General features: G+C 39.7%; 1 protein-coding gene across 4 annotated transcripts; it reads left to right on the plus strand.

Moving 5' to 3' along the window:
- NEUROD6 (neuronal differentiation 6) lies at positions 1 to 26,884 on the plus strand. 4 transcript variants are annotated; one of them, XM_052695323.1, is made up of 3 exons: positions 1 to 75; positions 2,616 to 2,709; positions 24,938 to 26,884. In XM_052695323.1, exon 3 carries the CDS (start codon positions 24,959 to 24,961, stop codon positions 25,970 to 25,972), a length of 1,014 nt encoding a protein of 337 aa, XP_052551283.1. In that variant the 5' UTR covers positions 1 to 75; positions 2,616 to 2,709; positions 24,938 to 24,958; the 3' UTR covers positions 25,973 to 26,884. The 4 variants fall into 4 exon arrangements, with proteins under 4 accessions (XP_052551283.1, XP_052551282.1, XP_052551281.1 ...); XM_052695322.1 differs by lacking the exon at positions 1 to 75 and adding an exon at positions 2,124 to 2,391; XM_052695321.1 differs by lacking the exons at positions 1 to 75; positions 2,616 to 2,709 and adding an exon at positions 23,212 to 23,514.

Genomic DNA, 26,884 nt, shown 5'->3' on the forward strand with positions numbered 1-26,884 from the left:
TAAATTTCCCATGACCCCTCTGCAAGGCCGGCCACTGAAATGCTTCTCCCTGGGGTGAGGAAGATACCTACTTGCGTAAGTAAGACATTTTGATGAATCTCTTTATAAGTGCTTGGGCTGGGTAAACTGCCAGGACATGTAGAGTGCCCTATTTTATTGTCAAGATAATGTGGTTTTCTGCAGAGTGGTCACCATTTTAGGTAACTTCAGCTTTTTCCCTTTAGTCTCCGTGACATTTGCTGGGTTCAGGCTGTTTGCAGACATGAATATTTTACACAAGACAGAAAAGAACAAGAATGGCTGATTTGATAAGGCTTTTCACAAGAAGACCCCTGCTCTCTGCAACCCATCTAAGCACCCATATGCACGAAGACCTTGTCCTCATTAAAGTAACATCAGCTGTCACTGCATAGACATAAGGCAGCATAAACATAAGGCATTCTCCACCAAGAAATCAGTGAAGCTTGGTGAGATTGTTACTTCACTTTTAGCAGGAAACTCCTTCAGTGTCTGGTGCAAGTATTGCTTTATGAATGCAAAGTCATGGTAAAAAGATTTACTGCAACACCTATCATGAGGCAGCTTCCTACGGAGCCACCACAGAGCTGCATTCCTTGGTCTTTCCTCCACAGTTAGCAAAATGAAATAGCAACCTACAGAAAAAGACAAATCCAGGCCTCTAATTTAAAGACTCAGGAGTGCTCTGTCTCTCCTCATTGGCGTAGATTGTAACTTGGAAGACGAGGCTATCGTTTTGTAGTTACAGAAAGCTGGGTGTCTGACTACGTGCTGATAGAGTCATCTGCTGATTGTGCTTATGAGGGCTATCATCGTGCTCTCTCTTTCCTCTTCAGAGTGGGCTTCTATGATTGCTACTAACAATCTCATTCACAGTTTCTTCATAGCAGCCTGAGTCTTCGTGATTGAAGCAATTGCACTAGTGTTAGTAATTCCCTGGAGCATGAAGCTTCAACTCAATAGCTACATTTTCTATCTGAATGTTTTGCATTTCAGCTTGGTGACTACCATATCAGCCCGGTACTGTCCAATAGGGGTTTCCTCTATTAGAATGGAGATTTTCTTCCACCTTCTGGTGTTTAGTCATAGAAGGATTTCCTCTTCATTCCTCCAGTCAGAAAGCTGTACTGATTTGCTAAGCTCAATAGCACTGGCCCATGAGATGGGCAGCGTCTTCACAGCCAGTCTTGCTTATAGTTGTCTGTCAGGGGAAACCCTCATCTGGTATGTTGAAGTCACTCAGTAACAGTCTGAGGTTTGTCTGGCTTCTCCTTGGGTTTAACTGTCCCTGGGAGACCATGGCATGTAAACCATTAACCATTTGTTTATCAGACACCTAGCCTTCAGAAATCTTTAAGATTCCTTCTGCAGAATTTCTTCTCTGCTGTCAGCAATTACTTTGGTAGTAATACCATATCTATCTGTCTTGCTTTTATTTAAATGGCTTCTGAAAGAGTCTGTTTGCTTTACTTGCTATCATACAGTTTTTTCATCTGTATCAGACAAGATCAGGTGCTGCCTCACTTTTCTAGGTCCAGCATGTACAGCAGTAGCCCTGTAACACGGAGCAAACTCAGTCTTTTCTTCTTTAGCATGGGATTGTCACTGCATTAATACCGAAATGGGAGAATATGTTTCCATTTCCAAATCATGTATTGGATAGTGCCATATGAAGGTCTCTACTAGGAGTATTCTGGCTAGTGATAGGACAAGGGGGAATGGTTTTAAACCGAGACAGGGGAGGCGTAGGTTGGATATTAGGAGGAAGTTTTTTGCTCAGAGGGTGGTGAGGCACTGGAACAGGTTGCCCAAGGAGGCTGTGGATGCCCCATCCCTGCAGGCATTCAAGGCCAGGCTGGATGTGGCTCTGGGCGGCCTGGGCTGCTGGTCGGCGACCCTGAACTTAGCAGGTAGGTTGAAGCTTAATGATCATTATGGTCCTTTTCAACCCAGGCCATTCTATGATTCTTTGATTCTATGATTCTGGCTCTGGCTGTATCTTCTTGGGACTCAGCTTGCTGCGCTTTCCATAATCCACTGTATTTTCTATCTAGGGCAAGAAGTAATTCATGTACAGACCACCCTCTTTACATGATCCCTTCTTTCAGAAGATTATCTCATCACTTTCTGTTTCTCTCCTGGTAAGCACTGCTGCCGCACGTCTGCTCCTTTACTTCTTCCTACTCTTTTGCAACGTGCTGTTCAACACAACTGCAGTCAAGAAAATACTCCTAAAGGATTTTTTCTCCTGGGCTTTCATTGTGTTTCCAAGGTGTACCTTCAAAACTTAAAATGCTGCACTGAAATCTTGGCCGTGCAAATGCTGGAGATTTGTCAAGAACGTCCTCTGGGAGCCTGTGATCTGTTTCAGTGGTAAGAAGACAGCTATGTGCTGATTAAGCTCTTGATACCCAGAGACAACAGCAACAGTGCATTTTATCCATCTGAACAGCATTTTGCTGTTTTGGCATCTGTGCTCTCAAGTGCTTGCACTGTAGAGATTTTTGTAGTAGCACTGTTCCAACTGCTGTTTGCAAAGCACCTCCTTACGGTGAGACTTCCCTTGTTTTCATGAAGTATTTTATTTCTTTCCTAAGGCAACAGCATCCATCAAGTTCCAGATTGCTGCCCCTTCCTGGCTGTTATGGATGCCCTGTGAATTCTGCAGTCTTTGGTACCCAACATAAGCAGGTAAGTAGTCACCCAACACACTGCTTCCAGTTTATTAGAGGAGGTTGTTTTACAGCATTCACTTCAGTCATGATACCTCTTGACTGAAGTCCTTCATTTGCTATGCAGTCATTTACATTCTGCTGTGATCTAGGTTTAGTTTATGCTTCCTGAATTTCATCTGAGTGGCGGTATTCCCTCTTGGTTCAGTCACATACCTCTAAGTTGTCATATATGTTTTCACCTCCTGTCAACATTCATGTTTCACGCACACTTTTCCCAGGAAATCTCATGTGCTGATAACAGGCCAGCAGGTGTTTCCTACCAAATGTTGTGGCTGCTCATCTCCTCTTCCAGCCTCACCTGCCTTTCCCAGAACAGACAGATTATATTCAGAATATCTTGCAGAGTTCTGAGAAATAATATCCTATAGCACAAGACAGCACAGATTGTCATTTTCTTTCCTGTTGTACCCATTTTAGATATTTGGCTACCTTTAAATCATGCTCTTGTTTCAGACACTGAAATTCTTTTGCCTCCTTAAGCCTCACCTGTAGAAGCAGCTGCTGAAATACCTGAACAGCCTTTGGAAATGGCTTCTTTTGGCTGTTCACAGAGTAAAGCCCATACCTGCAGGCAAAAAAATTCTTAGCTATTAGAAAAATCCCATTTTACTTTCACCATTGTGAAATGGCCTACACAGATATCAAGGTGGTGTTTTTTTTTTCTTGTTTTTTGTTATTTGTTTTTTGTTTTGCTTGTTTTTGTTTTTAAATCAAATGAAATTATTGTCTTTGTTAGGACTGATTTGTTAACATGTCAAACACATAGAAACAGAGCTTCTGATCATTCCCTTTGCACCTATATTCAGTCTGTGTTTCTCCAGTTCTTTGGGAGGAAGACCTCCATATTTTGCTAGTCTTACCAATACAGGCAGTGTCAGAATCCAAATGGAAGCTGGCTTTTGTCCATCCTCTGTCTCACAAATACGGATTACTTTTTCTCCCATATCAGTTTTGAATGTCACAGGCTTTTTTCTTTGGCCCCATGCAGCTAATTAGACCTAGGAAGCTAGCTGCATTGTGATCCTTTGTGCTGTACAGTAGCCAAGAAGAGTGCTGTGTCACTGCTGCTGCTCTATTCTCTTTGGGGGTGCTCTCCAACTGCAGGCACCGTACACCCTGTACTTTTCTGTTTGCTTGTGCGTCATGCTTTTGCAAAATAGTTTACTTTGTGGCTGGAATCAAAAAGCCTTATCCAAATGCAACTCTTCGATAAAGCTGAAATGAAGCATTTGGACCTCGTGAAAACAGACTGTTTTGCTATTTTGCATGGGGAAGTTTAAGAAAAAAGTGAAAAGCTTCTCAGTTGTAGAGTCTGAGAATTTCAGAGAGGAAAATAGTCTTAAACTGGCACAGTATTGGTTTCTTTTAACACAGTTTCAATGACCGGAATTGGAGACAATGTCAGAACAAAGAGCTGTAAATATGGAAGGTGATATTTCCATCTAGATCCAAAAGCAAATTCACAGCTGTCTAAAATTAAAAGAACAGCTTGGTGACTTGGGAGCTTACAGGCATGTAGAGCTGTGCATCTGCCCTCGCTTTTGGCTCGTGAATACCAAGTGATACTAACCTGCAAGGAGGATGGCTGCATGCATGGGGTGCAGAGAATCAGCTCTCTTATGTCAGGACCAACACCTAAATAACATGGTGCCGTGGCTTCCAGGTCACAACCACCTCATAGAGGTGAGTTCATCCATCTCCAAAATGACACCCGCCTATGAGGCTGGGTTTTTAGAGTTCAGGACCTTAACGATGCAGATGGAGAGCTCAGCGGGAGCGGGGTGCTGAAAAGAGTAGTAGGAACAAATTTACCTCTTCAAGTCCAAAGAGTGTTTGGATATCTGTGTGCATATCAAGCGTGACTTTGGTCAAGCAGCTTTGGTTGCATGGTCCTACAGATTACTGTTCAGTTTTTACCTGAGGGTGATATTTGTGAAGGAGATATCTTAGTTTAAAAATATTTTCTCCTAATGCAGTTGGCTGTGACTAAATATGTGAAAAGTATTCTTATCAGAAAAAAGTAACTGTAAAATCTATATAGTCTCCTGTGGTAATTAAAAAATATTTTAAGTAACATCATTTAGCCACATTAGTTCTTATGACAGATCCTTATTCACAAATCCTTTCATATTAACATAGATCTAACATAGATCTCACATAGATCTAACAGATATAGTATTACTAGAAAATCATATTTGTTCATGTTGCACTTATTTTCAAATGGAGTTGTAATGTATTCCTAATTTTTGAGTTAAATGTAGAATTAAAACCTACTTATTTATATAATTTTTTAAAAAGGGTTTGGTTTTTTTTTGTTTGTTTGTTTGTTTTGTTTTTTGCTTTTTTGTAATCCCCACACATTCCTTATAATAACAAATTATTGCACCTGGCTGTAGATATATGAAGGAAATACAGGGATTTCCTCATTTCATAGGGATGATTACATTTTTAGTTATCTTGCATTTATTTAATATGTCAAGGGCATCTTGATAGCTAATCAGCACCTGTGAATCTCACAGAAATGAATAGATCCAAGTTTATAAGATATTCCTTTTGACTCAGGCCTAGTTTACACTTAGATTTTACAGTCTAATGAAGGTATACCAGCAGAATCCCATAGGAAACAGATTTTATACCTACAGAGTATATGTTAGCTTAAACTCATTCTTTGAACAGAATTTAAAAACACTTCATTACAAATATAACTTGTGCTGTGACTTTAACTGCTGTAGCTAAACTTCTGAGGTTGGTACAAAAACAATAATAATTAAAAAAAAAAAGAAAGGAGGACCGAAGTGACTTTTCCAAGGCTGTGCTATGATACAGCATGAGAACTAGGGGAAGCTGCTTGAACTCCATCATGATGTAAATACCACAAACCAGTGATGGAATCTTCTGCAACAACCAAACAGATGTCAAAATTTCACCAATTGGTAAAATTTATTCAACGCTTTTGGACAAAGGCCCAATGGGCTGTATGAGAGCTGTCTTGGGGCCAGCACCTCATAATATCCTATCCCCGTTCTCTTGTTTTGCTGAAGGAGTACAGGAGCATTCCCCCAACTGTAGCAGAGAGAGCAGTGCAAGATGTCACAGGGCATCCTCTGCAGATTCCACGTGAAAATTATCTCTATTCTGCTCTACCATTTTTAGAAGAGCATTAGTAAGCATCCTACAGACATTATGGCATTTGGATCTATGGCCCCACAGATAGACATACCTCTCTTCAGTATTTTTCCAAATATCACAAAAACTTGTGGGAATTACTTTCCCCTAGTATGTGCATTACACACAATCCGGGAACACAGAGCAGGACTGTTGAGATATATACAAGGCACACTTACAAGAGTGTCCAAGGAGGAAAATACCACAGCACAGCACAAGCTGGAAAGCTAATCTGTTACCCTGGGTTTTTTATGGGCTCCACTGAGTTTGAGTTTCCAACATTAGCAATTGGTTAGTCAGTAGGATGAGGAGAAACATCCCTGTCCCACTTATCATATAGCAAGGAGACTCTTTACAGCTCCCCTTCCACACCTAAATCAGGAGATCTGCAGCTACTTTCCCTTAAAGACTTCACTGTTAGAAGCACTACTGGGTTTCATGGTTGCAGTGGCTCATTGCAGGAAGGAAGCTAGCGGGAAAAATAGTTTAAAATAATAATAATAATTAAAAAAAAAGATTAAGCTTGTTGTTTTTTTTTTTGTTCTTAGGTTTTTTTGTTTTGTTTTTTTAAATAGCAGTCTTAGTATCTTGGTCCACATATTTGCTCTCCATTCTTCCAACAAAAGACATGACGAGCTTGCGCACGCGCGCACACTTGTGCTTATTCTATGCTTTTTCGCCTCATCTGGCAGCCGCTTTCCGGTCCAGCAGACACTAACATCTAATGAGTCAAACTTCCCATTTTCAGACTAATCAGTCGGCTGCACTAATTGCAAATGCAAATATGCAAATTTATATTAATTAATTACTCTGCTAATTAGTTCTGCGGTCTTTTTGGGATAATAAATCATTGTGCAGTGGAAGGGAAACACGTCCTGTACCATTTCACTCCACATAAAAATTTAATGTACTCATTGAAGAAAATATATTAAAAAAAAATCTATTCTGATAGCTCTGCTTCTACTGATGAGTTCCCTACAGAAAGGTATGATTGTAAGAAGGCTTTCACATCTTCAGCAAATGCCATCACTAAGGTGCCTGTTAGCAATTTAATTATCACATTATGAGCTCCAGGAAAAGCCAGTTTGCTGTGCTGCAGGCTGTGACTCTGAGCTCTGTAGTTCACACATTTTGCAGCAAATGCTGTTTATACATACATGAAAGATAATCTGGAGAAAAGTGCTTGGTTTGCTCTACCTGAATGAGCTGCTAGAACTTGCTTACAAATTCCAGAAAGCCAGATCTGCTAAAGCCCTTCTGAGTACATACACTTCATTCCTCCACTAGCTCAAATCTGAATGGGTTGCCAAGAAGAAGGAAAAGTGCCCTAAGAAGGGACTCTTGCAGAGCCTTTTCATGGCCTTGAACTGTACTTTGGCAACGATCCACTTCAACCAAGGGGAGTTTGGTGTCTGCTGCCAGTACCGCTGCTCCCTAACTCCCCAGCACAGCCCGGGCAAAGGGATGCTCACATCATTGCCCTCCTGCTGGTGGAGTAATTCATATGAAGTTACACTAATCCACAGCAAAGCTACAGTGCACAGTTCAGCCCAAGCATCCCAGGAGCCAAATTCTTTTCTAAGAGGTTTGGAAAGGCATTAAGGAAGGTGCATCATCTCATCTCACACAAACTAAGGCTAAGCAGAAATGCAGTATCTACCACAGCCCTCAGAAGTTTTTCTCATCCTCTACTTTCTTATTTTTCACTGCTACAAGAAACTGTTTTTACAATTACTTTTACAGTGCGCTTTCTTGAGAGTTTAAATGTGATCAGCTGTGATAATCTCATACAGACAGGCTAAAAGACAGATAAAGATGTTACAAAAGTCAACAGTGCTGTTCTTCTATGTAGTTAGGAGATTCAGACATCTGACATGCAAAGTCTCTTCTGAAATAATAGGAAAGAAAAAACATTAGCAAAGGTTTTGCTTTATGCTTTAAATTGTTGTGTTTAAACTGAATCAATAAATGTCTGGCAGGTAATTAAATTCCAAAGGTCTTTATCACGATATGTTTAACTAGAACTTGAGCTATTTTTTTTATAGTATGGAAAAGGATTACTTCCTTTTTATTTATTTACCCTCCTTATCCGAACGCAGGAATAAATTGCTGTTGAACTGCTAATCTGAGCCCAGTGACTGGGAACCAGAGGAAGTAAAAAAAAAAACCTGAAACAACTCATGTTGACCAGGCAATTTTTGGAACACAAACGAAAATTTGCTTACAAAAAGTTTCCACCTTTGGTTAAAATAATCAAGTGAACTAATGGTTTTCCCTTTTAACATCATGCAAATTAAAATATTTATTTAAAAGGCAACTGCCTTTGTGCTTTTTCTAAGTTTACAGGATCCTGGGTTCACCTGAGATCCAAATTGTTTATTGCACATTACAGTTTCTCACCACCTGCCGTCAGTTTTGCCTGGTATTAAAAAAAAACAGGTTTTGTTGTTTTCGTTTTATTCTTTTTATTCTTTTTCTTTTTTTTTCCCCCACAACCCTACAAAACTTTCAGAGATTAATATGTGAAGATTTTGACCCAACTCCACGGGTAACTCTTTAATAATAAATAGATATGAGAAGGTGATGGGACTTTGTTCTTACTGTCTGTAGAGTTCCTTAAATAATTACATTTAAATCATAATTGCATTGGAACGTAAGATATAACTTGTGACATTTGACAAAGTCTTTGGATCCTTTGATGGGCTGGCTTCAATTAGAAAGCTTTAGCAGCACATGCGTCTTTTGCAAATTGCATTGGGCTTCCTCACTCCAGGCACTGTGAACAGAATTATCTTTTGGTTTGTTTTTTTTTTTGATCGTGCTCATAAAATTGCCAAGAAATTTTAGTCAATAGTTACTGCTGACGAATATTGTCTTGATTCATAAGACTTACATATAGCCAGAAAAAAAGCAATGCTAATAAAAATTCCAGCATGGTAGTCTATGTTTATTCCTTTCCACATACTTCTGGCTGATATTTATTCTCCTGTCAGGGTTGTGAAATTAAGACTTTTCTTAATATATAGGACTGCAAGACCCATTTGGCAACCAAGACGAAACCCAGATGAGTGCTAAGATTGACAGTGTTTTCACCCTTATAATTAGGCATTCACACAAACGGGGTTTTAGTTTGCACTTATGCTTGGAACATGGCACTTCTTCATACAGGGAACAGCATTCACATGTTAACATTTTCACTTTTGTTTTTTTGTTGGCAAGTAAACCAGTGTACTCGCTATTGACTTCTGTTAGCATTTTGCTATATATTATTCACTATTTATTAGTGCCATATTTAAAATGAACTGAATGAGAGCGAGGAAGGAACGTGTACTGCAGCCACGGCCCCTTCCTTTGCTCTGCTGTGGTGTAGGATGGCACTGCTTCCTGCTGCCTTCAAGTGAATGCTTTCCAAATGCACAGCACCAGGGCAACACTTTCCAGCATGATTCTTCTTTTTTTTTTTTTTAATTTTGCATTTTGTTCTTAAGTGTGAAAGAACCCCCATTTCTTCCTGAGGGAGGGACTGGTGACCCCAGTGCAGAGCACTGAGCTAATTTGTACCCTTGCCTTCAGTTGCACCCTGACTCAGTGATGTCTGGAGGAAGAGCACCAAAGTGGGAAACCTTATGGTAGTGTAGGAACCATTGCCAGAAATTCATCAGGGATTGTGATGGATTCAGAACAGGGACCTGCTTATTTTAAATTGAGGGGGAAAAAATGCTCTGTGCTAGAAGATAAGGCAATAGGACAGCTAAAGCCTTGCTGTTTCACTAGATCTGAAATGTGACTGATTTGCTCGTATACAGCAAGAAATTTAAAAGAAAAAAAAAATAAAGCACCCTTGATGGACTGTATTTTGTGTGTACTTAGTCTGGAGAGCTCCTTGTCACAAGAAGAGGCATTCAGAAATGTATGTTTGCAAAAGGAATTGATATGCATATCAGAGTTACCATAATTAATTACAATAACGTTTTTGGGTCATGCTTCAGGGCTCACAGAATTCAGCAACTGTTAGAGAACAGGCTGAGACTTCACAAGGGTAATCTCTTTTTAACCTTCATGTACACATTTTAGGGGTCTCTCTTTGGCAAAAACTATCGCCAGAAAACAAATATGAGATCTGATCAAATAGGAAATACAGAAGATAAGGAAAACTTGGTCACTTGTGTAAAAGTGATGGCATGATATACAAGGTCTTTTGTGTCAAACTGAAATTAATTAATATTGTTCATCTCTGTAGAAACAATTGCATGTACAACGGACAAGAGGACAACTAACTGTCTAGATTAAAATTAAGATTACATATAAAATCACTGGGGGTAAAAAAAAAATGAATGGACTAATGGTGGAGAAAGACACAGAGAAGCCCTAAAGGCAAACAATAGAATGAATAAGCATGGTAACTGCAAACCACCTAAGCAAAAAATAAAAACAACGATTGGGGAAATAGCAGTAAAATGCAAAAATCATTTGTCTGTACCAGAGATCCACAACCACAGTTCTTTGCCTCCAGGCACTCTGAAGCACAAGGATGCCTTCTTACCCAAGTGGTATGTTACCCAGAGAAGCAAGTCGAGATTGCTGCTCATCTATTCTGAAAGAAGGGAGTGATTCCTCCCTCTCTGTTCCCACATCACTGCAGCATCTCTGCTGTAACTCAGAGAAGGCAGTTGCATGGGGAAACACACTGAGCTGCAAAGGGAAATTTTTGTACTGTCCTAGAATCAAAGGAGCCTACCGAGGTGTGAAGGGTGTGAAGCAGATCAGTGTATCAGGGTCAGGGGCTTCCACCAGTGCAGGTCACAAAGGTGGAACTCATCCAACGTATCTCCACCTTAGGCAAAATGTCAGCCTTGCTCCCTCTGATTGCACTTTGAAGATCACCTTCGTTTGGGCATACTTCACTAGGCAGAGATGCTGATCCCACTGCATGAGAGGTTAAAAAGGAGTTGTGATTGCAAAGCACCTTGAGCTAGTTAAAGCTAAACCAAAGCCAGGGTATTCTCCTAGTGAATTCTCCCAAAATTTCAGTGTTTGTTTTCAATCCCAGCCATGATGAAAGGTTGCAACATTTGTTTGATATACCCCCTACTGTATTTTCAACCGAAAAAAACCAAACACATTTAAGTTTCAGAAACTGAACCTTTTCAGCTTTGATGTACAAAGTGGGAAACAACAGCTCATTGCCAGACACTTAAAACAGAAAAACGCCTGCTTCTCTGAAAACAGTTCACACTGTGGGAGTTTTCCTCAGGAGCATGATCTCCCCTGCAAACCAGGCTCTCTGCCTAGGCTGCATAGCTTGTTACCAAGGAGTGGTCATTCAGAGCCAGGATTACAGTGCACCCACAATTTGGAAAACAAATTACGGCCACAGAACAAAATCCATAAAGAACTTAACAAAAGCCAAGACACATAAACATGCAACTGACTAGAGGAATATACATTTTGGTTCTGTCCAGCAGAAAGATTTCTCCTGTTGTGACTTACTAATGTCAAGGAGGAGTGATTTTGACTTTCTGACCAGAAAATCAACAAGTTTCACAAACAATGATGTGTGCCCACAAAACATCTGACCTATGCGAACTGCTTTAGCATCTGGCAAAAGATTTCCAACCAAGTCTGGTCCTGAGCCTACAAAGCTTACCATGGAATTATATTCATCCAGCGTCAGCCATGGAAAGAAAACTGTCCATCCCAAGCAGGTTACCTAACACACACAAAGTTAGTGCAATATCTCATTGCACCTAGCGTGGATAGCCAGAAGATGAAGTTGACTCTTTCTGTTCTCTAAAAACAAGCTTAGACCTGTGGCTTTCACTTAGACAGCGGCTGAAGAGGAAGCTGAGGGTACATGAGTCTTTGCACAACTTCATGTGTAATGCAGGGTTATTATTCATCATGTGTCTGACATGGTGTGAGCGAATCCCACCTGGAGTGAAAAGTGAAAAGCCCCTACTATCATTCTTAGCATCAGCGTGTATGCACGCGTCTGCCAAGACAAAACAAAAATAATAATATCTGGGGCTCTGTATGACTAAGTGCCAAAGTCCTGAAAATATGGCATAAAACAGGATGCTGAGAACGTAGGTTGTAGCAGCCGAAGATGACAGAAATCATTTTTCCTTCACCAATTCTAAAAAGTCTTGCAGAAAGTGGGACTGGTGAATTTGGAGTAAACTTCAGGCAGGATTTTAAACGTATAGGGTCTCAAGTAAGTTGGCCTGTTCATAGTGTTTAGGCAGATTCAAACCACAGGCTTGAAATGAGGGTAGTAGTGCTTAAAGAAAAAAAGACCCTCAGCCAATAAAAATCCCTTAAAAATGACAACTACAGTTTGAGGAGAGTTGTTACATGTTCGAAACACTTTGTTTTGGAAGAAAAAGCTGCTTTTTCTTGCAAGCCAATTACCTATATTTAGTTCTTCTTTAAATTTCTCATGTAAATTAGCTTGTAATGTAAAGAGCAAAGAGGAAAAGTACTGTGTGCGGTTCTTTAATAATCACTACTCAACCTACTTAGGGAAGAAAACTGAATTAAAATGCTGACTTCTAGTCAAGTCATCTTTTTGCATTGTTTTGTTTACCATATCTTAATTTTTATTTTTATTTTTTCCTTTTTTTAAAGATTTACTGATCCAGGAACAAAATTTAGTTTTATGAAGTAAAAACATAGGAACTATTCAGCATAATTTCGTGTCTGGTTCTTAAATCTCTCTCTCTCTCTTTTTTTTTTTTTTTTTTTAATAGAAAGCACACAAATTCACATTTATTTTTGCAAGAGCCAAGACACATTTACTTGTCGTATTCTACTGTAGCTTTACATAAACAGAGGTAAAATAAAGCCTTAGTGTGCAAGATACCATTGGAGCAAGGCAACAGCTTCTTGACCATAAACAAGTTGCAATTTAAACATTTGAATTCTCTGAAACTGAGTTATAGGTTTCTCTGCAATAGAAAAGGCAGCATGAGTGAGTTTGGATGTGTTTGATCAAACTGTGGACAAGCTGTGCTTTAAACAGCGAGATTCTTAAGCTAAATCAGGCTAGAGAGGGACAGAAAAATGTTTAATGCTGTGTGGCATTACCAACACAGCATTAAACCACAGAGAACAGTTTCACTGACCTTATTTTTTTCTACCATGCTTTCTGTCCATCCTCTACTAGCTCATGCCACCACTGCCTCAGGTAAATAATAATCGGCACCATCACTTTTGCCTCAATGACCAGTAAGAGATTTCAGGAGGCGATTCATACCAGATGGAAAAAAAAAAATCAAATTGCAAAGTAATGTTTGTGCTTGGGACTTGCTCACATCAGACTGTTGTGTGCTACTGTAGCCACCTTAACACTCTTTTTTCAAAGTATTTGAGGATATAAATTGGATTCTGTGTGAGGATAGTGGTGCTCATGGACTTCACAGCAATATTTGCAGTATTCACCTTTGGGAACTTGTCTCGTATGGTTTCAGCCAGGAACAGATGTTGTAAGTACGTAGCTTGAATAGAAGTATCCTTATTTTCATTTGAGATTGAAGAATAAAATTGTTTCTCTCTTCTCTTTTCTTAGAAGTTAGAATTAGGTCGATGGGAAGGGCAGATGTGTGTGTGGGTAAGATCTGAAGAATGAAAGTTGCTGAGCTCTCAGCATATTTCCCATTCTACGTCTGACTGACTGTGGGAATTTGAGTGATAGCTCTGGCTATGAAATGCTGCTATGAACTTACTGACCCAGTAGGTGCCAAAGCTTGATTTCACTTTGTGCAGTGTTGAAAGATCTTTATGTGCCATGTGCTGTGCAATATTCCAAGCAATTTTAACAGTACCAAAAGTAAATGGATTTCTTTGCACGTTTCTGATAAAAGAGTCTGAGTACCCAAGCATCTTTTCCAGCCACTGATGGGATTTTGCCATTTTAGTAGCAGTTCTCATGGAGAAGTTCAGTTCTTATTTGGAAATGCTACTATTGTGCGTAAACAGTTGTTAACTTTGCATCAACGTCTCCATGGATTCAACAGTCCCTAAGTACACATTGACAGCACAGATCATTATGATTATGGACCCTTAACATTTAAAATGGGAGGGGAGGGAGGTTGCATGCGTGTGCATTCATCTCCTTGCTCCCTCTCTTTCACAAACTATAAGGTTTAATAGTGATTAACACTAGACCACAGCACTTCTAAATTAACGATAGCCCTGCCAATTCTAATTGGTATTCTAATTAGTCCGACAATTCTACTAATTAAGAACATTAAACTTTTTAACAAAGGCTATCTTTTTGTCTTGCGTTCGGCAAAATGGAATTGAGGGTATAGGGGAGTCAGAACTGCTACTTTAGAGAATTGTTGACTATTGAAGAAAAAGAAAAGATGGATTTGGGCATAATGTAGAAACATGCATTGATGGCAGTTCAATAACAATCATAGAATATCTTATTTATATGATATAGTGAGTGAATGATAGAGAAACTGTTATACTGAAAACTCCAAATGCAGAACGTATGCCTAAAGATATGTCTGAAAAAGATTTGCTTTTTCAAACAATGATTTATCCTGAGTGCAATAAGGATTTCAGCACAAAACACTGAAATTCATACTTTCCTTTGTCTGTAGAAGGCGTGTATTTCTAAATTTGCTTTCTTTTAGATATTTTTTTAAAAAAAAGCAGTTGGTCCAGTATGGAACATTTTTAGTAAATATTTCTTCCACATCAATTGAAATGTCTCATTTTGAGAAAAAAAAATGCTCATGCAATGCACATACAGTATATTGTATGTGACTTTGAAAATAACTGTCCTTTTTGATTCCTTGAAAATCAATTAATTCATTCTCTGTCCTATTCTCAAAATGAAACTTCATTAGAGGACACTTATACACAAAGTTTTATGCTGAAAACAGTATGCAATTTCCTGAAGGAAAACAACTTCCATGTTTTGCCAATTTGTGTTTCAATATTAAACTGTACATATCTTTTTCATAATCCAGATTTCAGTTTTCAAAAGAGTTGGAGCATTTGCAGTCTTTGCTAAAAGCTCACTGATGCTCACTTGCGCCCCAAGAAGAGAATAAATAACGTGTGAAATTGAAATCAAAGTGTGGCACTGCTGAAGTATTTGCTCCAAAGCTCACCTCAGAATTCTGAACCTCACAGATTGTACTCTTCTCTGCACCCTAATTTGAAGTCCACTTTCTTGGATCTCGGAATCACAGAATGGTTGAAGTTGGAAGGGACACCTGGAGGCCGGAAGGTCTGAAGATCACCCTGATTCTATCCAAGACTCCTGTTCAATCAGGACCATGCAGAACCCAAGACCACATCCAGGCAACATTTGAACATTTCCCATGATCTGGTCCAGTGCAACAAAGACCAGGCTGTAACACCAAGTGTATTTCTTGATCGTTTTACCAATTCTGTGTCACTATGGCTGTATTTACACTGTTCAAGGGCTTAGAGGTACAGGGAGAGGCTATTCTAGTCACCACCTGCTGGAGACAGCAAATGTTCTTGGCATGGCTATCTTCAAAATTTATAGCAAAGTACCTTTTGAGATGCAGAACACAGAAGCAAGCATGGCTCTCTGGACACTTCAAATTTCAACCCAAGCCGCACATAAAACTTTTGAACTCAAGAATAAGCCCCTGCCCATATTATAACTCATTATTCAGAATGTACATCCCTGAATACTTTGTAAAACTCGTATTTTCCTCTCCCATTTACATTGCAGTAATATAGAATAGAACTGAAGAAACAGCAGCTTAATTGAAGATGATCACAAAGAAACTGAAATAAGGCCAGGTACATACTGGCTGACTTTCCAAGCCATACCACTGAGGAAAAATAAAGGAAGGAAGGGGATGGGAAGATTCCTAATTTGCAAAAAATATATGCATATTCAGTATTGTTTCTGCTAATGGCTGTTTTAGCATTTTGCAAGCAACCTATATCCAGTACGACCTTTTCCCAGCACATAAGATTGTAAAGAGTCATACCCCAGTAAGGCCACAGAGGCCAGGTAGAAAGTCAGCTTATATAGCTACTAGAACAACAGAGGGAAAATGCAAGCAAGCACTGGGCTCAGCAGGACACACTACATTTTTCAAGAGGGAAACCTGGCCAGAAAGAGGGGCTTTTTGCCAACCTTTCAGGTGCCTTCTGGCCACGGCTGCTTCAAAGTATTCAGGGATTCAAACCCTTTCTCAGACAGCCCAAGGACAGAAATGAAAACTCAGGGCTGCCAAAAGATACGACTTGATTTCCTTTGAACACCATGTAAGGTGAGATGGCTTTGGAGAGTAGTAACCTCCAAAAACAACACCATGTGCTCAAGACTATTGCATGAAGCACTGATTTTGATGATGCCTGGTGGCTAAGGAAGCTGGCAAACCATAAGGCTTACACAACTCCTCAGAGGTTATGTAGACAGAAGAGATGCAAAGAGATGAAAATTACTGAAACTACAGTTTACTTCATCCTGTACTTGCATCTGTGATAACCTCACCTCTTTTTATGGCAAAAACATACATTTACATTGATTTTGGCCTGGGGAGGGAGTTTTTATAACAACAGGATGAGGAGAAATGGTTTTAAAATGGAAGAGGGTAGATTTAGACTAGATACCAGGAAGAAATTCTGCACTGTGAGGATGGTGAAACACTGGAACAGGTTGTCCAGCCAGGCTGTGGATGCCTTCTGGAAGCATTCAAAGCCAGGATGGATGGGCTATCAAGCAACCTGGTCTAGGGGGAGATGTCCCTGCCTATAGCAGGGGTGTTGGAACTAAGTGATCTTAAAGGTCCCTTCTAGCCCAAACCATTCTATGATTCTGTGATTGTTAGACAGTGCCACTTCCTGGAAGATGTCCACAGATCTTATGAAAAACATCTGCACAGGTAGAAGAGCAGAATTTTTTTGAGAGAAATAAAACACTAAAATGGGTTTTTATAAAAATAAGAAACATCAATAACTTACAGACAGTTCTCAGCTAGAAGTAATAGGAGTGCTCATTCATTATTGTGGAAAAAAATTGTATTTAAAACATTAAATGGGCAACTGTTATCAGGAAAAAATCATTGCAGCCCAATCTGAATTCAACATTGCTTTACAGTTGAGCTGAATTTGGCTGTGCCTCTCACTTTCTCAGAAGCTTGGGAAATGAATCCAGGAAACTGTTTTATATATATGAAAATAACAACAACTTTTCTACTTGCAGTCAAATCCTGACTCCAAGTCTCTAGTACTCTTAGGGGAAGATGGCTTAAATGATCCAGCTTACACTCTCTGTTGTGAAATAATTGCTCTATGTCTTGAGGTCATGATCCTCCAAAGTATATTGCTGTCCATTTTCCAGTGCCCTCAGTTCAATGAAGATTTTTTCAGTTTTCTCCAACAGGAAAAGGCAGCAAAATTAGAGCGTCTGGTGACGCTGCACTTCATCTAACTGCTCTTGAAAAGTAAGTTCTACGGTATTTGTAATACAGACACTACATTCTTGAATACTCTTAGCATTTCCTTAGGGCACTGTAAATAACTAGAACAAGATCTGTGTTGTAAGAGATCTCCCTTTTCCTTCTGGAAAGTAGCATTTCCTAGCTTCACAGGAGTGCTATCATGACAAACATCAAATCCTGACAGTAGCTTAGATTTTTTTATTTTTTTTTTTAATCTCAAATTTCTTTTCTTTTTGATAAGGAAAGATCTCCAGCAAGATCCTCAAATCCTTGCATTGTCGCATTGCATTTGCTGGTTGGAAAATATGAGAAGTCAAAAGCGCAGTATGAATCTATGAAACGTAAGGCAGGCCACAGTTCTAGGACAGCTTCAAATGCCTGATCCCACACTTTCCCCACTTTCTGAATGAAAAATTTAACTATCTGGTATCAGAATGAGTCCTATCCAGCAAGGGTTATGAATTCAGAAGGAAAACCAAAAGGATATTCCCATTACAGTGAGTCTGAGTCATCCTCCCCCCACCTAAAATGTTTCATAAGAACAAGCACCTCAAGTGAGCCCTGCTGTTAAGAAACTACCTGTATATTTGTATGTTTAGAGAGAATTGAGGCTTCCTAGGTAGATATGGCATTTGCTACTCCACACTACTCAACTTGAGTAATACGCTTTCAAAATAGGTTTAAAAGGAATTGTTATTTCTAAAGTCTTTTTCTCCTAAGGTGTTCAGTTATTACTTCAGCATGCTGCTAAAATTTGCCTGAGGAGTGTACACAGGACAAAAGAAATGATGATTCTTAAGAGCTTACAGCTTGCCTGAACCTGGGTAAAAGTTTTATGGGGGTAAAGAAAAGTCATTTCTATAGCCTGAGGGCTTTCTCCCTGCTGAGTTTCAGAGGTCTGCTCCAAATAATGCAAATGTCAGAGTTTCTCAGAACTTTGCAAGAATCTTTTGCAAAACACCCTATCGTTTCCTGGGAACAAACTGTCCACCAAAAGTTCACATTATTCTAAGGTTTTGGTTGTGCTTCCCTCAAGTCAGTGTTCATTAAACTTCTTTATTTCCTACCATCTTGCATTTCATTTAGAGCAGGCTGTGTCATCCCTGATCAAACTACTCAGTGTGTGCTTTCTGGAAGGCCCTTTTGCTCTTCTAGTTGAATTGGTGCTTCCAAGATGGGCCTTGCACCAGTACCAGCACAGAGTGTAGGGTTTTCAATCAAGCATTTCTTATGGGGGGTCTTTTCTGGTGCTGTGCACACCCACACCACCTCTTCTGGGAGGTTCTGGCTGCAAGGTATGTCTTGAAAATCAGGCTTTACTGGGACAAAGACATCCTCAAAATGGAAACACAGAAGCTTGAGAGTGAGTCACTGCAGGCAGCAGCAGAAGAAAGAGAAGAAAAAAAGCAGCATTGCTAACTAGCTGTTTGACAGAGATTGCCACTAAAGAGTCAGCACTGATTGGCAGCATCAGGCTGCTTATTATAGCCAAATGTCCCTGCTGTACCCTCAAATGACTGTTGTATTTACTGACCTCACAGCATCCTCAAGGTAGAGCAGCAGAAAGTGTGACAACCTCAGCCACCAAGCGTGAATGAAAAGCAAACAAACAAAAATCAGTCTGTTTCTCAGAGGTCCCCCTCACACCACAAAGCAATAGGATTGACCTTAACCCTCTGCAGTTTGAAAAAGTGACACAGTTGACTGAGTTGAATGGAACATCTTTCCCTAAGGAGAGAGTTATCTTAAATCCCATACTACTGCAAGGTGCATGTCACCTCTTGACCTGGTCAAAAAGCTTTCAGGCTGTACACTGCCATTGCTTTGCTAGGTGGAATGCAGTAAAGTTAACCACATTTGTCTCAATTCTTATAATTTTCATTTTCCATCTTAAAATTATTTGGCTCAATTCTCTCTCTCCTCATTTATAATAGTGTAAGCTAAGAGTAGATCAAAGTTAATAGGATTATGCTAAATGTATGTCATATCTAAATCAGATCCATTCTATTCACGTCTTTCAGAAATCTTGGAACAATTTCTGGTCACACAGTTTTAGTTAACCATAAGCAGTTAGCATTAGACTCAGTGCTCAGATTCTAAATTCAAGTAACTCCTATTGAAATAAAGTAACTAACCCCTCTACAACTCTTCCATACTTATCTCTAACAGCCTGTTCAAAATCTAAAACTAAGGATGTCTGATTAGAGCAAGAAACACATCCTCATTATGGAGGGCTTAAGGAGTGCAAAGCACGAGTATAACATTCTGCAGAATTAGCTGATGGGTTAAAATCACATTTTCGTACTGAACCGAATCCTCTTGGACAAATGTAGGTTAGCTCCCTGAATCTGGGGTCCTGATTAGTGTCTTCTTTAATCTCTCCTGGGAGAAGTACATATATCCCTGTATATCGTCTTAGTGGTGGTGGGAGAGGGCTTAGCTGAATTGATGGAAACAGCCCTACAGAAAGGCATCCATAACCTACAGCGTTGTGTTGGGGATGTGGGGTTGGGTCACCCCTGGATTGTGATGCACGTTGCTCCAGTCCTCTGTAGTTCTCTGTATCCAGGATTGTTATTAGTGTCTTCATTAATCTCTCCTGGGAGAAGGAGGCATATCCCTATACATCATCTCAGGGCCAGTTCTGGTCCTCTCTAGATGTCTGGGATGTGCTGGAAGGGATTCCAGGCTGAGAGTGAGGAAGAGAAAGCTTTTCATTGCAGGATGTCACTGGGACTTCACATAGCTGGGGTGCAGGGTTGTTGTCACTCTTGGTGCTTACATGGGAAAGGAGAGGAGACAGGGGGAAGAAAAAGATTTTGTTAACTCTCCTGCTGCTGAACAGCCCACAAGGTCTCACAAGTATCAATGAATTGCATGGACTACAGCACACCAAACCTAGCAGCAAAGCTATCAGAAACTGGTCCTGAGCAAACACCATTAGAAAGAATTGCATAATCCAGACATAGTCCTGCTACAGTGTGACTGGCAGATCTGATGGGATGGCAAAGCATGATGTTTTTTTGCTTTATTTTAGAGGGAAAAAAAAAATAATGATAGAGACATTCCCTGGTGGTAAGGTGATAACAGATTGAAATGACTGGAAGGACTCCCATGGACTGCAGTGCAGTTGGGTCAGTCCCCCTGATGCTCTGTGGAGGTTCTGCAGTCCTTTGAACTCGATCTTATTTCAGTGGTTCTGTTAATGCTGCGTCTCGTGTATTGACGTGGCATTGCATTTGAAATAGAGTCATTTTTAATTCACAACCATACAGCTCAGGCACAGGAAAAATATTGTGGTGTGCGTTCAGCAACATATTTGGTGCTGTGCAGCCATTCTACAGAGTGCATTTAACTGTGTTTTGTGTATTATTCTTAACATGCATTCACACTAGACAGCAAAGCAGCAGTTATGGGGTCTGCTATGAATGCATATTAACGGCAGTAGGCATTTGCATATCATGGATCCATAATACAAAACGCGCAGTAAAATCCTTATGAAAAGTTATTATGCATGCACAGTAAAAGCTTTTTAAACCTTGATATCTCCGTTATTTTGTTTCTCCGCTATTTATTTGAAAATATTAAAAAGGTCAAATGATGGATTAAGAATCTGCAAAAATGTAATGTTACTACTACAGAGGGAATCCTCCAACACAAGCTAATTCTTTTTTTTTTTTTTTTGGTAGCAGTATTAACCATTCAAAAATGGATTTTAAAATAGAAATTGAGTGGTTAAAAAAGAATATTGAGAAGATTTTTTTTATAAAAGTATTTTTTGGAGATTGCTGTAAATTTCTACAGCTCTTCCCTCAACACAGAGGCACTACAATGTCAACCTTTCCTTCAATTTGTTCTAATATTTTTAGTATGCATTGAAACAAGGTTCAGATCCTCAGGACTTTGCATATTTAGATTACTGTGCATTGTACAATACTCTGAATATGCAAAATCCTTAAGAAGGTTGACAACCCTTAGGACCTTGCACAATGTAAATCTTAATACATAAATTCCTATTGAGAATAACAGGATTCTACCCACTCTGTAACACAGATTGCAGTATTTAGGATAAAATGAAATGAGTGTTGTGAGTACTACTGCCCTTACTCCTTTTGAACAGGTGCCACTGAAGTTTTAGAATCTTCCTCGCTTTAAATACATTTAAAAATTAAAAGCACATAAAAAATAAAAATAATCTTTAAAAAGAGGTCTGAGCTCTGTAGAAAGTGAATGATCTGATAGTCCTGGCTTCTGTTAAAAATAAGTAAGTACACATACACAAACACAAAGTTTGGAGGAGGGATTTCTTTTTTTCTAGTGCAGATCCCTAGAATTATTGAGCACGTACACATGGATGTATTCAGCACACCTTATTCTGCCGAATATTCCCTTTTTTTTTTTTCTTTTTCTTTTTCCTTTTTTTTTTTTCCTGCATTAAAAAAAAGTGCCCAGATTTAAATGAAACTTTGTGAAAACAAAATAATTGGATCAGGACTGAGAACATTAACGCCAAGCTTGGGCCCAATGTGAATTAAAGCAGATGAGTTATAAACCCTTCAGAAACAGGATTTATAACGGAAATGCTGACACAGACCTATAACAATAGCAGCTCTGCCAGGGATTATTTTAATACTAAAAGCATACTCAGGCTCTCACTTTTTAAAATAGAGATTACTTAGTCGCTACAAAGCAGCGAGACATGGTAATAAAAGCAAACTTTCAGGAAGATGACATGCTATCCCCCCCTGCAACTCGCTTGACATCGCCTCTGTGCAGCACAGCACACCTAAGGAAACAAAATGCAACAATAAAACCCAAATCAAAGTGGAGTTTGCCATCGGCTGCATGGCCGGGCTGAGTCGTGTGGCTCTGTCAGCTCTGGTTAACAGCTTCTTGTCCAAGGGAACAGACAAAAGAGTTAAGGGAGCCGAAATGGGAGGCGAGGAGGCGGCGGAGGGAGAAAAGGGCATGAGGACAGAGCCGCAAACGGGCACCTGGATGTAGCGATCAGGAGGGAGGATGCTCCTAAAGCCCAGCCCCGGGGCTTAAGATCACAGGGGGACACTGCAAGCACCCCAAATCCTTACCCACACCAGGGTGGGTGCAAGGAATGAATTGCTGCAGGTGCAGGCGAACACACATCACTAGAAAAAGCAACACTTCTGAAACCTTGGCATCGTGTGTTCAGTCATCCTCTGTTGCTTTTTTTTTTTTTTTTTTTTTTTTTTTTTTGTTGGAGGGGGGGGATGGTGGAGGAAGGTCAAAAAATGATGAAAGTCATGATTTCTTAGAGGCAGTGGGGGATTTGCTGCTATTAGCCTGCATTCTGGGGCAACACAGTGTACTTCAACGGCAAAGACATGAATAAGCAAATAAACAGAAAGAAAGGCGGAAAGAAAGAAAGAAAGAAAGAAAGGCAGAAAGAAAGAAAGAGAAAAAGAAAGAAAGAAAATGAGGGAAAAAAAAGAAAGAATGGACATTAAAACAGCAAAACAAAACAAAACAAAAAAAACACAACAGAAAAAACTCACGCCCCAAATTCGCTTGTAATAGCATCACTTTCTGTGACTCTGCCATAGCACCAATATTACATCCTGATTCCTTCCTTCCCTCCCCCCTTTTTTTTTCCTGGGTACCAGGTGCACCAGAGGGATCCGATCAGTACAAGACAGCACTTTTTGTATAAACAATGCCACATTAACAACTACAGGGCAGCCGTACCTGTAGGCAGGGATAGCACCAAATGTTGGCACGTCTATCCGTGCAGCTAGACTGCTAGAAAGAAGCAGCTCCAGTGGAAAAGCACCTACTGTATGTGCAACGCTGGCGCAGATTTTTTTTTTTTTTCTATCAGTCTAACCTTCTGTGTTGATACATGAATGCTGGTACCCACTTAGAGGGATGCCAGATGATCAGTGCAGAATGAAGGTCCCAGGAGAAAGGCTCACGTGGTTTTCTCTGCCCCGTGACGTCACTAGCAGATGGCATGGGTACCAGCTCTGGCAGTTGGCATCAATGTCACTTTTTAGAGATCAATGAGATAGTGCAGATATACACAGATCTAGGCTCCAGGAGACGATGCGACACTCAGACTGAAAAGATTTGGAAGGCAAAAAATGAAAACTGATTGTTGAATGAAATAAAAAGCTAAGGTAATGCAAATAAAGATATATTTCAGTTGGTGTTGGGTGTGCATGCAAGTGTTTAAAGATACAGTATCATTGTCTTGTATTTTATGTATGCTATTAACTGTCTGATAACTCCTGCTAACATTTTATTCTTCTGATGCAATTGCTTACTTTTGTTGGTGTTATGTAATGTTGCAAGTGTGTAGACAATACTGCTGGACTTAATCTTTTACTGGGGTTTTTGTTTAGTTTTATTCTATTTAAAAGTCCGTGCATTCGTTTTGTCTCTTGGAGGACAGTGTGTCCAAGCATTTACGGCTCCCAAACTGAAAACAAAAGCAGAAATAATCAGAAGGGGGGGGAATTATTTCCCTGTCTCAGCTTGGGTTGCGAGCACACGTGCACGACTGCAGCCAGAGCCCAGAGCCCGCTGCTGTCAGCCAGGGGCTGGGGAGACGCCTGAGCCTCACTGAACATAAACACTGCTACAGCGTGCAGGGAAATATTTCCCTCTCTAATTTTTGGGGCAGGAGGAAAAAAACAAAAAGACTAAATTAAAAAAAGAAAAGGAAAAGAAAATGAGCAGATAAGTTCATTCAAGGTAAATGCAAAATAAGATTTAGAATTTTTGCTGGGAAAAAGAAAAAAAAAAAAAAAAAAAAAAAAGGTAGGGAGATATTATTTCCTAACTCTAACCTGAATATGTTCAGGGTTTGATCCTTCCTGATTTTTGTCTTGCAGTGAAATATGCAATGTGCAATTTTCATAGAAATTATTAGAAATAAAAATATATATATATATTTTTTAATGTTACTAGCTGAGAAATTTGGGGTGAGTTCCATTAATATATTTTTTTTCACCCAGTCTAACTTGCGAGAGTTTAATATCTTGATTCAGAAAGAGGGAAATGTGGAGGGACAAAAACTCGGAAATCTAAGTCAAAAAGTGATCCTGAAACGTTTAGTGTAATAAAGATATGGTACTTCTCAGTTTTAGGACTGCACTTGATCTTTTTTTTTTTTTTTTTTTTCCACCCAGGGGAATTTGTAGTAATGAAATTTATGTGTTGCTTTATCATGTTTTGCATTTCTTTGAGTTCCATGGTGGTGAGGGTTCAAAGGGCTTGTTTAAAAATAAGACAAACGAGCAGGGAGCTAATCATATGTTTTAAATATTGGTGTACTCTGTATTAACTGTAGGAGAGTTAAGTTGTGAGATCCTGAGCTTTTCAGTTTATTTTAAAATTCTGGACAGCACTTGATTTTTAATAAGCAAGCATTTGCAATTGATACGTTATGAGAAAAAAGCATAGATCGTTCATTTATACACACACACTCCTGTATGTACAGAGCACATACAGACAAATGCAAGGTGCATGAGAACGGGTGTGTAATTCGGCAAACTTTGTAAATGGAAATATTTAAATATTGTGCTGGCCCTCTTTCAGGTAACTTAAGATTATAGAACCATGCTAACACTACCGTTTGATGAGTCTGTTGTAATGCCAGAATCCCAGATGTGCAGAAAGTTTTCCAGAGAAAGCGATGACCAAAAGCAAATAAAGAACCCGGAAAGCTTTTCGAAGCAGATCATACTCCGAGGGAAGAATATTAAAAGGTCTCCTGGAGAAGATACAGAGAAAGAGGAGGAAGAGGAAGAGAGGGAGGAGGAGGATGAGAACGGCTTGCCCAGGAGAAGAGGCCTTCGGAAAAAAAAGACAAGCAAGATCAGGATGGAAAGGATCAAATTCAGGCGACAAGAAGCCAACGCGCGTGAGAGGAACCGGATGCACGGCCTTAACGACGCTCTGGACAATTTAAGGAAAGTGGTCCCTTGCTATTCTAAAACACAAAAACTGTCAAAAATTGAAACGTTGAGACTAGCCAAGAACTACATTTGGGCTCTTTCCGAAATTCTGCGAATTGGCAAGAGACCTGACCTGCTCACCTTTGTCCAGAACTTGTGCAAGGGTCTGTCCCAGCCAACGACAAACTTGGTGGCGGGATGCCTGCAGCTGAATGCCCGAAGCTTCCTGATGGGCCAGGCAGGTGAAGGTGCCCACCATGCCCGCTCGCCTTATTCTACTTTCTACCCCCCCTACCACAGCCCTGAGCTTGGCACCCCCCCAGGGCACGGGACTCTCGACAACTCCAAGTCCATGAAACCCTACAACTACTGCAGTGCGTATGAGTCCTTCTACGAGAGTACTTCCCCCGAGTGTGCCAGCCCACAGTTTGAAGGTCCCTTAAGTCCTCCCCCAATTAACTATAATGGGATATTTTCCCTGAAGCAAGAAGAAAGCTTGGACTATGGCAAAAATTACAATTACGGCATGCATTACTGTGCAGTGCCACCCAGGGGTCCCCTTGGGCAGAGCTCGATGTTCAGGTTGCCTACAGAGAGCCACTTCCCTTACGACTTACATCTGCGCAGCCAGTCTCTCACCATGCAAGATGAATTAAATGCAGTTTTTCATAATTAATGAGGAAAATGAAAATAAACAGTGGTCATTCACCTCCCCATCTAATTAAGAGCGAGCAGATGCTTGGGCACTGCGTAATTGGCACAACTCTATTTAACGTGTTTACTAGTTTCTAAAGTGTGTTTCAACTATTGTGGGGATTTTCTATGTATTAATAAATCCCTTTCCCAATAAGCATTTTTCCTTTTTTTTTTGTTGGTTTTTTTTTTTTGTTTGTTTGTTTTTTTTTGTCTGTAAACACTGTGAAATTATGTTTCTTCCCAGAGCTTATTTCCTCCTTCCTTTTTTTCTTACCCCCCTACTTGCTTGATTTGTTGAGCAGTGTGTCTGAACAGCACCGCCGAAATAAAAGCATACACACTGTGTAAAGTCAGTGTCTATTTTGATTGTACAGTAATTATACAAATGCATGTTATTGAAATCAGATGAATAAAAATGATGTATTTATAATTGGTAGAAATTATATATTATGTATTTGAAGGGTTTAAAAATATTCAGAACTTTAAAGAAATTCTCAGAACTGAGATGGGCTTGCAAAATGCAGAGGTGAGAGAGCAGCAATATTGAAAGCTATGCAAAAAACACATACAAAAAAAAAAAAAACAAAACAGATTTTCTGGTGGTTGTTTTTGGGTAAGATAACAAAAAAAAAAAGCAATGACTGTCACTGAAATTATTCAACCTGGCCTTTAGAGTGTTGTTGGCAGGGGCCACATGCTAATATTTTAGAAGATGTTGTTGAAATTTTGCCTCAGTTATTTTGACCATATATAATCAGCACTTTTTTGTATTATTCTGACTTCAGATGTAAAGGTTTGTTATAACGATGTATAACTGTGGTTTCTCACTACGTATTTTAAATGCAATTAAACATAGATGTTTCCACTTTTAAAATACATCTATTAGCTGTGA

The sequence above is a fragment of the Tympanuchus pallidicinctus genome, unplaced genomic scaffold (genome assembly GCF_026119805.1).
Source record: "Tympanuchus pallidicinctus isolate F22 unplaced genomic scaffold, pur_lepc_1.0 scaffold3, whole genome shotgun sequence".
In the NCBI taxonomy this organism is placed as follows: Eukaryota; Metazoa; Chordata; class Aves; order Galliformes; family Phasianidae; genus Tympanuchus; species Tympanuchus pallidicinctus.

Bases quoted from the DNA above. Each gene is read 5' to 3' on its own strand.
- NEUROD6 (XM_052695323.1), top strand. From the start codon at position 24,959: ATGCTAACACTACCGTTTGATGAGTCTGTTGTAATGCCAGAATCCCAG.